Source organism: Vulpes lagopus, chromosome 8 (assembly GCF_018345385.1).
Source record: "Vulpes lagopus strain Blue_001 chromosome 8, ASM1834538v1, whole genome shotgun sequence".
In the NCBI taxonomy this organism is placed as follows: Eukaryota; Metazoa; Chordata; class Mammalia; order Carnivora; family Canidae; genus Vulpes; species Vulpes lagopus.
This window is the reverse complement of record NC_054831.1, coordinates 822818-839441: the sequence shown is the minus strand read 5'-3', so window position 1 is coordinate 839441 and position 16624 is coordinate 822818. Positions and strand designations below refer to the sequence as shown.

Genomic DNA, 16624 nt, shown 5'->3' with positions numbered 1-16624 from the left:
ATGAGTCTCATCTTGGGAAGCTGGTGGCCGAGTCCACTCGCGGGGAGCTGCAGGGGAAGGCCCGGGCCTGCCTCCTCTGGGGGCCGTCGCCTGGCTGCTCGGGCACAGAGGGTGACCATGGCCTCCAGGACGGGCCCACCTAGCCTGCGAGGTAGGTGGACCCGTGTGGGGAGGAGGCAGCGGGGCCAAGAGGTTTGGGGTGGCGCGTGCCCCAGTGCAGGAGCAGGAGGAAGGGCCCAGGCGGGCCAGCTGGCGTGGGTCATGACCCTCCGTGACCACGCTGATGCCCCGCCCCCCCCAAGGTGCCCAGGAGACCCCTGGAGGTCCAGGTGCAGTCCTTTGCTCCTGACGTGGGAGGACGCATCCCTGCAGGCCTCTGGGCCCCCAACCAGCTGGATGCACGCACTAGGCGCTCATCTCCTCTCCGCCACCTCCGCATCTCCGGGTCACCAGGCCACTGCCCTGATTGCTCGCTCACTGGCTCGCTGCCCCACCCCCTTTCCCTGGAACTCCAGAAGCCAGGGTGGCCTCCGGGGGCAAAGGGCGGGGACAAGCTGGAGCGGCTGCAGGAGTGGCCTGGCTGTGACCGCCCTCTGGGGTGGAGTGGAGGATGGGGAAGGGCCTCGGGGAAGAGGAGGCAGCCGGCCCCCAGCGGGGCTTCCAGAACTGGGCTGGGGCAGCGGGGCACAGGCCGTGACCCACTCGCTGGAGGTTGCTGAGGGTGCCCCCGCCTGCACCTTCCTGGCCGCAGCCCCCGGGGCCCCGGCAGGAGGGAGCCCAGCTGAAGCACATGCTGCCCTGGGCATGCTCAGGCGGCCGCAGGCTGCCCCCCCATCCCCCGCAGGCGGCACCACCTCGGGGCGCAGCGATCTCCAGGCGGCCTGTGTTCTCTGGGCCTCAGTGACCGGGCGCTGGCTCTGCCCTGGAGTCCTTGGCCTGGCACAGCCCGGCTCGTCCTGCGGAGGGAGAGCGACGGGAAACCGACCTGTGCCACCTCTCACCTGCGGCAGAGCCCCCGCACCTCAGAGGCCCCCAGCCGCCGCCCCTATTCTCAGGTCTGGCGTGGTGCCCCCCAGCCCCGTGCAGGATCCGCCGGGCCCAGTGGGGGCTGCAGACCACAGAGCCCACGGGCTCCATGCCGGCCCACGGCAGCCTCCCTCCCCCCCGCTGACCTGCACGGACTGGAGGCTCCAGGGGCCCCCGCAGCAGTGGTGCACCTGCCGGCGGGGACTGTAGGGTGAAGGGCCCCCGTCCTGTGTCGGCCGGCCCCGGCTGACCCACGTGGGCAGGCTCGGGTGTGTGCCGCTGGGAGCAGCACCTTTCCAGCCTTCCCGGCAGACTTTGCCCTGTGCCACCTGTTTAGGTTCCTTCTCATTACCACTTCCTGCTCAGCCAGGTGGCCTGTGCCCTCCCCTCGGGAGCCGCGTCCTGCCCAGCCCTGGGCCCAGGTCTGCTCTCCTCAGCTTCACCTGCCCCCTCCCCCAGGCCTGGGTCAGCCTTGGGGAGACAGGGGTTCCGGGTGAGTATCAAGATCCTGGAGCCCTGAGCGCGGTAGGGAGGGGGCCTGGCCGGGGCAGGGCCCAGTGGGCCTCAAGTGGGTTCTTGGATGCTCCAGGCCGCTTCCTCTCTGTCTCCGTTAATCATCACCCGCTCAGCGCCCCGTGCCTGCGTCTTTGGTTTGACCAGCCCCTTTTTCTCTCTTCTCTGATACTTAACAGATTGAAGCTAGATGTGGCACCTTTTGAAATGAATACAGGAGTCACTTTTTTTCCTGGGGACACTTTGGGGTTTGGGGGACCCCAGTGCAAGGCCTTGAACATGGTGCCTCCATCAAGGAGATGGTCTTTGCTGGTTTTGAGGATGAGGCTGGGTGTCCCAGCCCCCAGGAGTACTCGGCTCTGCAGCTCTGAGGCCCAGTCCCCGTCCAGGGGACCTGAGATGCAGGGCCCTCGCTGGGACCCTCTGATCCCAGCACAGTGTGGTCGAGTCTGGGCTGGGCGCCTGCTCCTCCAGGGTCCTGGGAACACCGGGCACAGAGGTTTTGTCACCACGCTTGTGCACAGTTACCTAGAGCCCCCCCTCACCCCATGCTGTCCTTCCCCGCCCCCCACAGGACCTCAGCTGCCTGTCCCCTCACAAATCAGCCAGGAGGGGAGGCTGACGGACAAGGTGACAGCCCTGGCTTTGGCTGGGCTGGCTGTTCTATTAGGGGTCAGCGCTGGTCCCCAGTGGGTTCCTAGGGCCTGGACAAATGTGATGTTGGGATGCTGTGACTGCGTGTGTCTGTGATCCCATTGGTGTGCTCTCATCCCTCATCCACCACACCCCATGGTGAAGACCCATCAGCATCGACACATCGCTCTCTGCCCTGCTGCCCCTGTTCATTCTGAAGCTCCTCCGGGAGTGTGCGTGGGGTGCGATGGGTGTGGCCAAGAGGCCCGGCACCCCTGCCCTTGAAGCACACACGATCCATTAGGGAGGACTGTCTGCACACAGGTCACCTGGATAGTCCCGATGGTGACGGATAGATGACACGGAGTGGTCCTTGACCAGCCTGGGGTCGGCAGTGCAGGGCAGGGGCTGGCAGAGGAGCCGCGCACACTCAGGGAATGGAAAGAAGCTCTCCGCGCCTACAGTGTGAGGAGTAGGCTCAGAAGATGTGGCAGGAGCTGAGGCTGGGAAGTCGGTGAGGGCCTTGAGGTCCACTGAGGAGCTTGGGTATTACGTCCGGGTGGTAGGGAGCCCGGCACGGTTTTAAGCTGTCTGATGTGTGCATGTGTGACCTCTCTCTGGTCAAAGTCTCTGGTTGGGGAGGGAACCACACAGAAGGCGGATGCAGACGTCAAGGGAGAGACAACGGCGTCCCGGCCAGACGGAAGGTGGTAGAGGTGGAGAGAAGGGGTCAGGGTTGAGGTATAGTTGTCAGGCACGACTAGCAGAACGTGACGCTTGATGCATCATCAGATCGACCAGGTAGATCCACGTGACGATCCATCCCCTCCGATCCATGAACATGGTATACCTGTCCTTTTTTTTTTTTTTTTTTTGACATCTTTAATTTCTCCCAGCAATAGTTTGTAGCTTTGAGCATAGACATTTTGCACTTAGTCTTTTTTTTTTCTTTTTTAAGATTTTATTTATTTATTCACAAGAGACACAGGCAGAATTGGAGAAGCAGGCTCCATGCAGGAAGCCCGTCGCAGGACTCGATCCCAGGTCTCCAGGATCACGCCCTGGGCCAAAGGCAGACGCTCAACTGCTGAGCCACCCACCTGGCCCCTACACTTATTCGTAACTACTTTGGTTGTTGACACTTGCAAAATGATACTGTATTTTGTTTCATTCTTCCAGTTTGTTGCCAGTATATAGAAACACATTTTTTTTGTATATTAATTTTGTGTTCTATAACCTTGCTACTTCACTTATTAGTTTATAGTTTTGGGATCGGGTTTTTTTTTATTTTGTTTTTGTTTGGGTTTTTGGTAAATTCCTTAGGATTTTCTACATACACAATTATGTCATATGTGAAAATAGAAAGTTCTGTTTCTACCTCATCAGAATGCATTTTTTTCTCGCCTTATTTCTGCTGGTTAGGACCTCCAGTACCATTTTGAATAAAAGTGGTGAGAGCCACTGTCCTTGTCCCCGATCACAGCGGGAAAGCATTCAGTCTTTCACCATTAGGTATGATCTTTTTCTGTAGATGCCCTTTGTCAGACTGAGGCAACTTCCTTCTATTCCTAGTTTGCTGAGAATTTCTATCATACACAGGTGCTGAATTTTTATCAATGATTTTTTTTTTGGCATCTATTGAGAGGATTCTATAAATACCCCCTTTATTTTATTAAGGTAGTTCTGGCTGACATTGTAATGTTAAAAATCTTACATTCCTGGGCTACTTGTTTGTGATGTATTATTTGTTTTGTATACGCTCGATTCTGTTGGTTAATATCCTATTAAGGATTTTTGTATCTATGCTCATACTGACCTTTATTTTTCCTTTCCTGTAAAGCTTTGTCTAGTTTTGGAATGAAGGTAAAGCTCGCCTTTGAAAATGAGTTGAGAGGTGTTCTCCTTCTATATTTTCTGAGAGTGTTTAGGGTTGATATTATTTTATTCTTAAATGATAGGATTCACCAGTGACACCATCTGGTCACAAATTTTCTTTGTGGAAAGGTTGTGTGTGTTTTTTTTGTTTTTTTGTTTGTTTTGTTTTTTTTGTGGAAAGGTTTTAAATTAAGAATTCAACAACTTTGGGGGACGCCTGGGTGGCCCAGTGGTTTAGCGCCACCTTCAGCCCAGGGTGTGATCCTGGGGTCCCAGGATCGAGTCCCACGTCGGGCTCCCTGCATGGAGCCTGCTTTTCCCTCTGCCTGTGTCTCTGCCTCTCTCTCTCTCTCTCTCTCATGAATAAATAAATACAATCTTTTTTTAAAAAGAACTTTCATTTTATTGGTTTTATCTATGTTATTTTTGCATTATATTAAATTTCCACGTTTCCTTATTTTCTTCCTTCTACCTACTTGGTTGTTGTTTTTCTCCTAGGTTCCCCAAGTGGAATCTTAGATCAATGATTTTAGGCCTTTTTTCTGTCCAATATAAACACTCAAAGCTACAAAATTTCCATGAAACCTTCCATTAGCTTTAATCTCACAAATATTGATACGTTGTGCTCTCATTATCATTTAATTCAAAATATTTGCTAGTTTCCCTTTGATTATGTATTTGACCCTCGAGTTAATTATAATTATGTTGTTTAAGTTCCAAATATTTGGGCACTCCTTAGATATATTTCTGTTATTTCTAATTTAATTGTGTTGTATTTAGAAAACATGTTCCGTATGATTTAATTCCTTTAATTGTCTTGAGACATATTTTGTGGCCTAGCATATGGCCTATTTTGGAGAATGTTTGCACACGTACTTGAAAAAAATATGTATTCTGCTGTTGTTGGGCAACTGGTCTCTAAGCATCAGCTTGGATAAGTTGATGTTCAAGTCAGTTTTATCCTTATCAGTTTTCTCGTAGTTACTGAGACATGGTCAAAATAACCCATCGTTGTTGTTTTTTTTTTCCCATAGTTGTTGTGGGTTTCCCTATCCTGCTAGTTCTATGAACTTCACATATTTTGAATCTCTGTTATGAGGTAATACACATTTAGAACTGTTAGACATTGGGATCCCTGGGTGGCGCAGCGGTTTGGCGCCTGCCTTTGGCCCAGGGCGCGATCCTGGAGACCCGGGATCGAATCCCACGTCGGGCTCCTGGTGCATGGAGCCTGCTTCTCCCTCTGCCTGTGTCTCTGCCTCTCTCTCTCTCTCTCTGTGACTATCATAAATAAAAATAAAAAAAAAATAGAACTGTTAGACACTCTTGACAATCTGATCCTTTTATTGTTATGAAATGTTCCTTTATATTCCCTATATGGAAGTTAACTTTGGGGACACCCGGGGGGCTCAGCGGTTGAGCATCTGCCTTCGGCTCAGGGCGTGACCCCGGGTCCATGGATCGAGTCCCACATCAGGCCTCCTGCAGGGAGCCTGCTTCTCCCTCTGCCTGTGTCTCTGCCTCTCTCTCATGAATAAAGAAGTAAAATCTTAAAAAAAAAAAAGTTTGATATTAATTTACTCATTCCAGCTTCCTTGAGACCAGTGTTTGCATTTTATTTTTCCATGTTTTCATTTTGTTTACTTTTTTTAACCCACCTTTATATTTAAAGTATGTGTCATTTGAAAGTAGATCGTTGCTTTTTGCTTCTTTGATCCAGTTTGAAAAATCCTTGCCTTTTAGTCGGAGCATTAGACCAAGTTAATGTAAGTGTGGGTATGGTTGGGCGAAACCTACCATCTCGCATCTGTCTTCTATTTATCTCATCTATTCTTCGTACCCGTGTCTCCCTCTTGGACTGCATGCCTTGTTCTGTATTCCATCTGTCTCTTCTATTGGTTTATTTTTTGTGACTCTTTATTTTTCCAGTGGTTGCTATTGGGTTTACAATATTCGTATCTAACTTACTGATGACTGATTGGATGCAGAAGGGAGGGGAAAGCAGGGGAGGAGACTGAGCGTCAGGAGCGGCAGTCAGGTATCCGGTCGGGGAGCAAGAGGATGATTCCCTGAGATGGGGAAGTCCAGAGGAAGAGTAGAGTTAGACCGGGGTGTTGGCCGAAGGGGGATGTTGTCAGCTTTGGACGCGCGGCACTTGGGGCTCTTGGAGGGCGCCAAGGGAAGATGCCCGGAGGCAGCGCCACGCGTGGTCCGGAGGCCTGGCTGGAGCTGGCAGGTGGGGTCGTGGGTGTAATGGTGATTGTTGAACAAGCAGGAGTGGGTGGACCTGCTTATGGAGAGTGTGTGTTGGGGCAAGAAAAGGGTCTAGAACCAAGTCCCACAAACCCCAATTTAGGGACCCAAGTGGAGGAAACAGGTGTGGAGGGAGGGGCCACGGAGGACGGGGCAAGTGTGCCCCCTTGGAGCCCAAAAAGCCTGTGGCTGGGTGCCAGCACCGGGAGGTCGCCGTGAGAGGGTTTCAGAACTTGGGCGGATGCGGGGGCCACTGGAAGCCCCACTCCTTACTTGTGGATGTGTCCATGGCCGTACATTTTGATCTAATATTTTATTAAAACACTTAAAAATGAAGAACCGTCCCGAATGCCGCTGGGGGTCAAGTAAAATGCTGCCCGTTAGGTGCCTGCTGGGTCTGTGGTCTGACCGTGGGGGGACCCAGCCCTCAGTGGCTGAGCACTAGGGGGGCTTGAGGAACTGGACTCCGCGAAGACCCCTCCTTCAGGAGGATCTGAGGCCTGGGCCATCGCGGACTCCAGCAGGGCTCCGCACGCGGCGGGGGCCACGGGGGAGGGGCGGCCCCCCACTCAGGCCGTGCCTCTGGCTGCCAGGCCGTGGGGGTCTCCACGACCCTGTAGTGCGACCCCGTGAGGTGCAGCCCTGACCCCCAGAGGAGGCCGGGCCTGGCAGGGGTGTGGTGTGGGGCGGCTGCCGGCGGTGGGGTGCAGTGGGGCGCCCCTGCAGGACGGCTGGGGAGCGGAGAGCAGAGGGGGGCTCCGGGGGGCACGGGCTGTGAGAGCGGGGCGAGCTGTGGGTGGCGGAGAGACAGGCTGCAGAGCTCCGGAGAGGAGGGCAGGGCCGCGGAGCACGTGGGGGGAAATGCAAGATGCACTTCGGAGCTTCTAGAAGAGTTTTAGTTTGGCCCAGGTTGGGACGGGAAACAGGGAGGAGAACGCCCAGCGTATGCACGGTCCTGCGTCTTACACCTTGTGGAAGCTGAAGGGATTCCGGGCCGGCACACAGGCAGGGGTGCAGGGGTAGGGGCGCCGATGGGCACCCCACGGCCGGCGTCTTCCTTCGGGCGCCCCCTCCACACGCCGGGCTGCAACGTGGGCGCCGTGGGCCGCAGACCAGGCTTTGGTGCAAACCACAAGAACGTCCGCGTCTAGAAGGAAATCGCCAACACGACCCACGGCTGGGCCGCCTCTCGCTGCCGGGCTGTGGGCCGGGACCCTTCTCCCCGCCCGTGGGGTCTGCCTACGGCCGTGGGTCCCTGCCCGCTGCCAGCCCGCCCTGGAAGGCTGTGCTTAATTCAGGTCCGCGGTATCGTGCGTGAACGTGTGCGTGTCGGGGCCACCCTCCATCGGGAGCCCCTCCTGGGGGCCCCTGCTGGGCTTCCCCGCGCCCGCCCGTCTCTCAGGGATTTCTCCTGCCCCAGGACCCGAGGTCGCCCTGCCCCTACACTACCGAGGGCTTGAAAGCCCCAGATGGCCTTTCCTTCCTGTTTATGGGGCGTGTGGCCATCCCTTTTTAAACCCTTTTTATTTTGGGCATTTTCAAACAGAAATAGGACGGGGATGACCCCACGTGCCCACGATGACCGGCACCGATTCCCCTGCGCTCCATCTACCAGCTTGGAACATTTCGGGGCAAGTGCCAGGCATCACGTCATCATCAAGATGTCCGCGTGAATGAAAGATAAAGGTTGAGAAAACAAACACGCGGAGGACAGTGCTCTGCCCCCCCCCAGCCACGTGTTCATGTGGCTCTAAAGCCCGATCTGCAAAGCGAGGTTCATCCCTGTATGTAGAAGTCTGGGCTCTAGTCCAGCCTCCGCAGCCCCCACCCGCTCCCTGTGGCTAACCCTTTACGTTAGGCCCCTTCGAGGCTCTTCGTTCCATTTGCAAAGAAAGAAGCTGCTGGGAGCTGAGTCTCTGTGGCCCGGTGGCCTCTGCCCGAGCAAAGCGGTTAGCGTCAGGGGTTAGCCCGCCTTCCTTTGCGCGACTTCCTGGTGCCCTGCGGTGTGGACGGCAGGCATCTCGCACGCAGGGCCCTCGGGCGCCCCCTGAGCGGATTCCGGGCTGTGCTGGCTGCGAGGGACAGGGACGAGGGACAGGGACGAGGGACGGCCTCTCCAGGCTCCGCTCCCTGGTCTGTCCGGCACAGGCTCCTGGAAGCAGGAGTCCGGGGCAGGGGGCGAGGCATCTCTGACGTTGCAGGAGGGCAGGGCCCCCCCACTGGGGCTCGTACCTTGTTGAACACCCACGGATGACGTCCAGGCGTTTCCCCACGGGGGGGGCGGGGAGGCGGGGGGGCGTCAAACGCTGGGAGGCAGCTCGTCCGACAGGGACAGGCCGTGTGCGCTGCACTTGTAATCTGGGATTGCCCCTTCCCGGGCGCCCAGCATCCTCTCGGACCTCCAGCGAGCCGCCTGCCTCTCGTGGCTCCTTTCCTCTCTACCCCTTCGTGTCCTGCTCCACAAACAAGGGCTGCCGCACAGTCACCGGCGACTTGCAGACCGGGTGAGCTGCTGCTCTCGGCTGCACATTCTCAGCCGGGGACGCCCTGGGCCTCCTGGCGGCAGGTGGGGCAGCGGCCCCCGGAGGGGGAGGAGGAGGGGGCGGGTTCCCGCGCTGGCCCAGGCCCGCCCTCCCTGCCCGGTGAGCCCGGGGACCCAGGCTGGGTGGCGCCCGCAGGCAGCATCCGACATCCGAGGCGTGAGACCAAGCGTGGGACCTGGCGAGGGGCCAGCCGCTGTCAGCGAGCCTCAGGCAGAGAAAGGGGAAGGAGGCCCGGGGGGGCAAAGGAGCAAGTCCGCGGTCGGCAGGAGCGGGAAGCGCCTGGGAGGAACCTGTGACCCCTGGTGGCCGGAGCAGTGGCCCAGGGCGCCCCCACTGCCCCTGCCCGGCGGGTCCCAGAGGGCCCTGGGCCGCAGGGGAGGCTGGACGGCAGCCCCTCGAGGAGCCAGCCCAGGGACAGGGTGAGTGAGCCCTCCTGGGGCAGCGGGGGCCCGGGGGTCTGCGGCCCACCCTGCCAGGTGAGCGTGGGTGCTGGGGTGGGGCAGCCCGCAGGTGGGGACGCCTTCCTCCCCGGGGTCCGGATGCCCCAGGCACCTTCCAGCAGGAGCCAAAGGCCCGGCCCAGCACAAGCAGAGGGGCGGGAGGAGGACGAGGACAGCGCCCTGAGTGTCCAGGGCAGAGGCTGTGGCAGGCCGGGCGCTGCTGCTGGAGGGGACGGCGCAGGCCTGACGACGGGCAGGGCAGGGCGGTGCCCGGGCGCCTGGTGCGGAGCCCACGTGTGGCTGCGCAGCAGAGGGGTGTGGCTGGGGGGACCCGACAGCAGCCCCCCACCTACCCTCGGGCTCCCTGTTCCCATGATGCCCACCCCTGTGATGTGACCTAGGGAGCCACAAGTGGCAGCAGCCCGACCCAGGTCAGCGAGACCTCAGGACCCCTCAGGACCCCCTGAGGATGCCCTCACGTCCCCTAGTGGCCCGGCGTCACTGGTCCTCTGGTGGCTTCTCTCTCTGGCAAAGCTCCCTTCTCACCTTGCTCGGGCCAGGTCGGGAGGGACCGTGGACGTGTTCCCTGAGCACTTGGCCTGAGCAGCCCCTCGGTGCCGCGGGGTCCCGGGCAGCCCAGCAGAGCCTCGTCGGGGCCAGGGGAAGGACTTACGGGGGACGCTGGGGGCCGGGCCGGGGCTGCAGGGCTGCAGGGCTCCCGAGGGCTTGTCCCCAACACGGGGCCTCTGCCCGTCGGGCCTGGCATGGGCTGGCTGGCGGCAGACGGCACGAGAGGTCCCTGGCCAGGGTGTGTCAGCATGTCAGGGCGCTGGCCGTCTGACCAGGGGACCGCGGCCTCTTCCTGCCACCCTAGACCAGTTTCTGAGCCAGTTTCTGGAAACAGGCAGCCATCGTCCAGCACCACGTCAGGGGCTGCCCCCCACGGGCTGGGCCGAGGGCTTGGGCTGGGGGGGGCTCATCCTCGGCCTTCCCTGCACCCCAACCATTCCCGGGATACGGGGTCGATGCCAGGCGGGAGAGGGCCAAGGGGCAGCGTGGCCAGGAAGGTGTCACCGTCCCCTCGCTCTGGGGGGTGGAGGCTGGGGCTGAACGCGAGGGAAGCCCCCAGGGCCCAGGGACAGCGGGACGGAAGCAGCCCTCCTGACGGGGCAGCGCCGGGGCCACTAGGGTCGGGCCGCGGGGCTCAGGTTTGGAGCTGGCTCCAGAGCCTTTCCACGTGGGGGGCCTCATTCTCCTGGGCCACTGAGCGGATCTGGGCTGAGAGCGAGCGGCAGCTGGTGTGGCAGCAGTGGGCGGGGGGGGGGGGGGGGGGGGGGGTGCGGGGTGATGCCGGTGGGAGCCCCGCCCCCGCAGTGGCACCCTCATCTGGCTCTTGGCCAGCCCTTCCGCCTGAGGGGAGGAATCTCCTGCACCCACCCGGTTTCTGGGAAGAGGGGAACAGAAAGTGTCCCAGTGGCGGCAGCGGTGGCTCGGGTCCTCCCTTCTCAAGGGTGCAGGCGGCCCTGACTTGCAACCCACGGGTTCCAGGTTCTGGGGCCTCTCTGGTCCAGTCCACAGGGTCCTGGGGCTGGGCTGCGGGGGCCTGGGGGTGGGGAGGGGTAGCAGGCCTGGGGGGCGGGGGGGGCAGGGCCAGGGGGCTCTGGGGGGTGGGGAGGGGTAGCAGAGCTGGGGGAACCTGCGGGGGCAGGGCTGGGGGGCCTGGGGGCAGGGCTGGGGGTGCCTAGGGGGCAGGGAGGGGTAGCAGGCCTGGGGGGCGGGGCCGGGGGGCCTGGGGTCAGGGCTGGGGGGGGCAGGCCCAGCTGGCGGGGCCTGGGGGGGCGTGGGGGCAGCTGAGGCTGGCCTCTGACGAGACACTTCGGCGGCTGGCAGCGTCCGCGTGGGGCGCGGGGCCGGGGCGGCTGCAGAGAGGAGGCAGGCGGGGGGAGTAGAGGGGCTCAGAGCGGACGGGTGTCCGCGGGGGTCGCCCGTGGTGGGTGGGTGCCGGCCCACGTCCCCAGGGCCCCCGTCCTCCTCCTGGGCACTCGGCTTCCTCCTTGGGTGGGGCGGGGGGGCCTGGTCCCGCGGGGGGTGGCAGGGAGGCCCCCGAAGTCTGCCGCGCTTCCTGGGCCCGCCCCTGGGCCCCGTCCAGGTCCGGCCTGCGGGTGACTCAGCCTCCCCCGCTCACTTCCCTAGAAGGCGCAGCCGCACGGATGCTGCGAGTGTCCCATCGGCCTGCAGGGCAGGACCGGGCAGCACCGGAGCGGCCTCCGCACGTGGGCTCTGCAGGTGCGAAGCAGGCGGGGGGCCGGGGGCCGGCGCGGGCAGGCTGGGGTGCAGGCGGGGGAGAGCGGCCGCTCTGGGATCCGGGGGCACCCCGGCCGATGCCACCCTGCCGCGGGGAGCCCCGGGAGCCAGGAACCAGCTTGGTCCGTGGCCCCGCTCTGCACCAGCCCCCCGCAACTGAGAGCAGGGGTCCCAGCCCCGAGCAGGAACCAGGGGCACAGAGAGCCGCCCCAACGCCTGGCAGATCCGTCCAGAAAGCCAGACCGTGGGCTGCTGGCAGCATGGGCGGGGGACGGGGCGCTGGGGGGCGGCCTCCAGACCCCCCCCGCCGGGCCTCTGGGCGCCACCCAGCCTCCCTGCTCTGGGCCTCGGTGAACCGGCAGGGGTGGGCGCGCTCGAGCAGGGAGAGAAGCTGGGGGGCCCTGTGGGGCGCACGCGGGCCTCGGGGTCCCTGTCCCCACAGGGGACCCTAAGCCGGAGCAGGGCCAGCGGCCCGGAGGAGCCAGGGGGGGTCCCTTCCGAGGAGGGGCAGCTGGTGGCAGGGAGGGAGGCGGTGCGCGGCGGAAGTCACCTGCGTGGCCCTGCGAGGCTGGCCTCTGCGGTCTCTGCCCCGCGGTCACCGGTCAGCGGCGCCTGTGGCCTTCCCGCCGGATGCTGGCCCCGGACGCAGGGGACACCACCGCACGGCCACTGGGGGCCCAGCCTTGGGGAGGCCCCTCTCTGTCTGGGGGCAGTGTGGCCTTGCTGCCCTGGGCTGTTTCTAGAAGACTCCGTCTCACAGAGCGTGCCAGCCTGTGGGCAGGAAGGCCGCGCTGGCCCCCACTTCCTTTCTCAGAAGCTCCCCCAGGCAGCCCTGAGCTGCCCCGGCGGCAGCCCCAGCACCCCCTCTGCTCTTGTCAGCCGGCCTGCTGCCTCAGGGGTGCAGCCGTGCAGGGCGCCCCACGTTCCCACCCCAGACAGCAGCGCTGCCCTGGGCAAGAGCCCAGCTGCAGAACCGGGGCTACCATTGGTCGGTACCAACCCTGGAGCCGGGGGTGGGGGTGCTGGGGGGGCTCGGAGGGGGTGAGGGTCAGGGGGCTCGGGGTGGGGTGAGGGGGGCTCAGAGGGGGTTCGGGGGTTCGGGGTGGGGGGGCTCAGAGGGGGTGAGTGTGAGCGGGTTTGGAACCTCAGGGGAGCCTCCTGATGAGGGGGGGCATCCGGCATGGGCAACGAATGCAGGGTAACTCGGGGTACCCCGAGGTCAGGACTCCCGCTTCCCCCTGGGAGCTGTGACCAGGTGTGGAGAAAGTAGAAAACAGCTACAGGCCCGTGTGTCACGTGACGTTGCGTGTCCCGTGGCCATCCTCCTGCAGCCTGGGTACTTCAGGGCGGGTGCCCAGCCCCAGGGGCCCCTGCAGCGCCCAGACATCCGGGCACACCCCACTACGCTCCGGGCCCCAGGGAGGAGGTGGAGGGGGGGCTGTGGCATGTGCCAGCCGCCCAGATGCCACCGCAGGCTCCTTTGGGGTCACTGTCCAGGAACTCGGTCTAGGGCGGGAAGAGGGCGCCTTGCCACTCCGTGGGGAGCAGACGGATCTCACCGTCAGGAAGGAAGTGGAAGCTCGGGGTGCCGGCCCCCCCCAGCCCCCCCAGCAGGAAACTCCGGGCCCCCACCGTGGGGCCGTGGTGCCCAGCCCGGGGGAGGTGAGGGACCCGCACGTCTGAGCGGGATCCCAGCGGGGGCACCTGCCCTGGACACGGGTCCTCGTGCAGGGGCCCGTCCCCGACCCAGCTCAGGAGGGCAGCAGGGCCCGCGGCCGAAGGACCCCCCAGCGCCCGGCACGGCGACTGCGCGATCGCGGGACGTCCCCAGCTGGGCCCGAGCGTCCTGGGGCAGCTCGCCCACCCGGCAGGGCCGCCGTGCTCCTGGGGGGGCTACGGGGGGGCGGGCACGGCGGGAGGGTCTCTGGGTCGGGCCCCCTGGGCTCTGGGGGGGTCTGTGGAGCCCCAGAACCTGGGTGTCGCACAACAGATAGAGAAGCAGAATCCTTAAAAAAAAAAAAAAAAAAAGAGGGAGCGTCCTCAGCGGCCTGGAGCGGCGGGCAGCAGGGGCCACGTGCGGTTCCCAAGAGCTGAAATGGGATAATTGGGCGGAATATTGCTGTTTCCGGCTGAAATCTGCTCTGCTGCGCTAATGGACTGCGGCCCGGAGGGCCCCGGGGACTGCGGCCCAGGAAGTGGGCCCCCCCCACGCCCATGAACCTGATGCTTCCAGACGCTTCTTCCTTTCCTGTGTGGGGAGGAGGCAGGGAGGAGGCCTCGCCCGCAACCCCCCTTCCAAGCGGCTCCCAAGGTTGGCGGGAGCCCCGGGGCCTGGTGCGGGGAGGAGGCCACTCCCACCCTGGCCCCCCAGGCAGAGGAACGGCGGGGGGGCCTGGTGGGCAAGTCCCTGCCGTCCCAGACGCTGGGCACACTGGCCCCCATGCAGGTGCTGGGGATCCTGCGGGTGTGACACCGACGCCCCCTTATGCTGGGGAGCCCGAGGCTCGGCTGGGGGGCACCCTAGAGCCCAATCTCTAGACCTCAGGCCACACCCTGGGTGGCACAGCCCCGCCCCGGTCGCCCTGACCCCAGGTGGGCTGGTCACAGCCCTTGTGCAGCGTGTGCAGGGGAGTGAGGGGTCTGCTCGGGGGTGGAGGCTCAGGCCTCGGGTGGCCTGGATGGCAGCGGGGGCAGGGGACGCCCGGTGCCACGCGGGGCCTGCTTGGAGCCTCGGGCCTGGGCCTGAAGGGGCGGGGCTGCCCACAAGGCTCTGACCACGGAGGGTCCAAGGGGCCCTTCCAGGTGGGACCCCCGACGCAGGGCTGGGGTGCGGGCACCTGGAGGGAGGGTGACGCCCAGGGCATCCTGGCCACTGTGCCCTCGGGAAGGGATGGGGAGGGAGGGAGGAGGAGCCCTGAGTTCTGGAGAAGGGGCTCTGCTTCCCCCGGGGGCTGGCAGCTGTGTGGCCTCGGCGCCCCCCACCCCCCCTCCTCCCCCCACCCCGCAGCCCCCCTCACGCCCGCTTCTCGCCCGCAGCCGCCAGGGCCATGAGCGCTAACGGCACCTGCGCCCGCCCGCACCCGACCTGGGTGGAGAACGTGGACAGGACGTACACGGGCGCGCTGCTGGTGCTGGGGCTGCTGCTCAACGGCCTGGCGCTCTGGGTGCTCTGCTGCCGGATGCGGCCCTGGACGGAGACCCGCGTCTACATGGTCAACCTGGCGGCGGCCGACCTGTGCCTGCTGTGCGCCCTGCCCTTCTTCCTGCACTCCCTCAAGGACACCACGGACACGGTGTCCTGCCAGCTGTCCCAGGGCATCTACCTGGCCAACAGGTACCTGAGCATCGGCCTCATCACCGCCATCGCCGTGGACCGCTACGTGGCCGTGCGGCACCCGCTGTGCGCCCGAGGGCTCCGCTCCCCGCGCCAGGCCGCGGCCGTGTGCGCGGCGCTCTGGGTGCTGGTGGGCAGCTCGCTGGTGCTTCGCTGGGCCCTGGGGGTGCAGGAGGGCGGCTTCTGCTTCCGGAACCCCGCCCGGCAGAGCGCCGGCACCACGCTCTTCTCGCTGCTGGGCTTCTACCCGCCGCTGGCCGTGCTGGGCTTCTGCTCGCTGCAGGTGGTCGCCGCGCTGGCCGAGCGCCCGGCCTCCGGGCCGCACCAGGCGCAAGCCACCCGGAGGGCCACCCGCATGGTCTGGGCGAACCTGGCCGTGTTCGTGCTCTGCTTCCTGCCCTTCCACGTGGTGCTGACCGTCTACGCGGCCGCCGGCCGGCCCACCCCCGCCCTCTGCTACGCCCTGTACGTCACGGGCAAGCTCTCGGATGCCAACTGCTGCCTGGACGCCATCGGCTACTACTTCATGGCCAAGGAGTTCCAGGAGGCTACTTTGTTGGCCTCAGTGCCCGTTGCCAAGGCCCACAGGACCCAGGACTCTCTCAGCGTCACCCTCACCTAGGAGACGGGCACGTGGACCAGGTCCCAGGCTCCCCGCCTGCTGGAGGACCCCGGAACTCACTGTGGCTGCTGGGCACGCTCCGGGGGCGGGGCGGAGATGACCCGGCCACGTGACCCCGCCCCCCGGGATGCAGGAGGGTCGGGACCAGGGCCCGGGGGGCACTGAGGTGTGAGTGAGTCAGTGAGTCGGCGACCCGGGGTCACTGGGCTGTGCACCCGGGCGCTGTGAGGCCCGGCGGCCGGCCCTCCGCTGCGCCTGGAATAAAGCTGTGTCCCCCGGGGCTGGGCCTGGCCCGTGGGGCTGCGTGTGTGCGCGTGTGCACCTGCTGCCCACGCTCAGGGTCGGAGGGCTCTCAGGGCTCTCCCCGGGGGCTCTCCATGACCACGCCCCCACCCCCCCCCCCCACCCCCGCCATCTGGAGGTCTGGGCGCTATTTGAGCTCCTGGAGGAGCCGCGCTGAAGGCCCACAGCCTGCTCTCCTCCTGCCGAGGGAGGAAGGGTCACCCCACAACCCGTGTAGGGCCGCAGGGCTGCACCAGGGTTGGGGGGCGCAGAGGAAGCGGCCCAGCTCTGTCGAGGGGGCGCCCTGCCCTCGTGCTTCCGTCGGGGAAGCTAGAAGGCCCTGCCTGGTGGCCGCCTCCCTCCCTCCCGGGCCCAGCGGCCCAGCCTCTCCCCGGGCTCCCCACGACTCCCCGCGTCGCTCACCCCGTCCAGGGCCCCCGCCCTCGTCCTGCGCACCCCACACCTGAACCCAGCCCCTCCTCACAGGCCTGCCCTTCTGGGGGCCTGGCCCCGCCCCCTGTCCTAGTCCCCCTGCCCTGGGTGTTCCCGACGGGGACCGCTGAGGAGCCCACGGCAGGAGGAGCCCCACACGGCCCGCGGGGTGAGGCCCAGGGCACCCTGGACCCGGCGGCTCCTCCCTCCCCCCCGGCCTCGCTGCTCACACCCTGACTTTGGACTTGGGAGCCCTGGGGCTGCGGGCTGGGGCTCAGCGAGGAGGATGCAGGATGCAGATCGTCCCCAGACCCCTCTCCTCACAGCTCCGCCGCTCCCCCTGGCACGGCCTCCTTCCCGGGATGCG

The 16624-nt window shown here is 63.8% G+C and overlaps 2 protein-coding genes across 4 annotated transcripts; one reads left to right on the top strand and one right to left on the bottom strand.

Moving 5' to 3' along the window:
- Positions 1–2: 2 nt before the first annotated feature.
- Positions 3–1820, bottom strand: LOC121496987 (protein transport protein SEC31-like). Its single transcript, XM_041765943.1, has 3 exons — positions 1739–1820; positions 1173–1384; positions 3–956 (listed from the first exon to the last, which is right to left on the bottom strand). Exons 1-3 carry the CDS (start codon positions 1818–1820, stop codon positions 447–449), a joined length of 804 nt encoding a protein of 267 aa, XP_041621877.1. The 3' UTR covers positions 3–446.
- GPR35 (G protein-coupled receptor 35) lies at positions 1383–15824 on the top strand. 3 transcript variants are annotated; one of them, XM_041766267.1, is made up of 2 exons: positions 1383–1519; positions 14624–15824. In XM_041766267.1, the coding sequence occupies exon 2, from the start codon at positions 14635–14637 to the stop codon at positions 15541–15543; it is 909 nt and encodes a 302-aa protein (XP_041622201.1). In that variant the 5' UTR covers positions 1383–1519; positions 14624–14634; the 3' UTR covers positions 15544–15824. The 3 variants fall into 3 exon arrangements, with proteins under 3 accessions (XP_041622201.1, XP_041622202.1, XP_041622200.1); XM_041766268.1 differs by lacking the exon at positions 1383–1519 and adding an exon at positions 9130–9262; XM_041766266.1 differs by lacking the exon at positions 1383–1519 and adding an exon at positions 11048–11569.
- Positions 15825–16624: the final 800 nt, after the last annotated feature.

Excerpts from the sequence above, each read along its gene's own strand:
- GPR35 (XM_041766266.1), top strand. The coding sequence starts at position 11,494 with ATGCTGCGAGTGTCCCATCGGCCTGCAGGGCAGGACCGGGCAGCACCG. Across the intron at positions 11,570-14,623 it reads TCCGCACGTGGGCTCTGCAG|CCGCCAGGGCCATGAGCGCT; the intron begins GTGCGAAGCAGG and ends TCTCGCCCGCAG.
- LOC121496987 (XM_041765943.1), bottom strand. The coding sequence starts at position 1,820 with ATGTTCAAGGCCTTGCACTGGGGTCCCCCAAACCCCAAAGTGTCCCCA. Across the intron at positions 1,385-1,738 it reads TCCTGTATTCATTTCAAAAG|GAAGTGGTAATGAGAAGGAA; the intron begins GTGCCACATCTA and ends CTGGCTGAGCAG. Across the intron at positions 957-1,172 it reads GGAGCCTCCAGTCCGTGCAG|GACGAGCCGGGCTGTGCCAG; the intron begins GTCAGCGGGGGG and ends CTCCCTCCGCAG.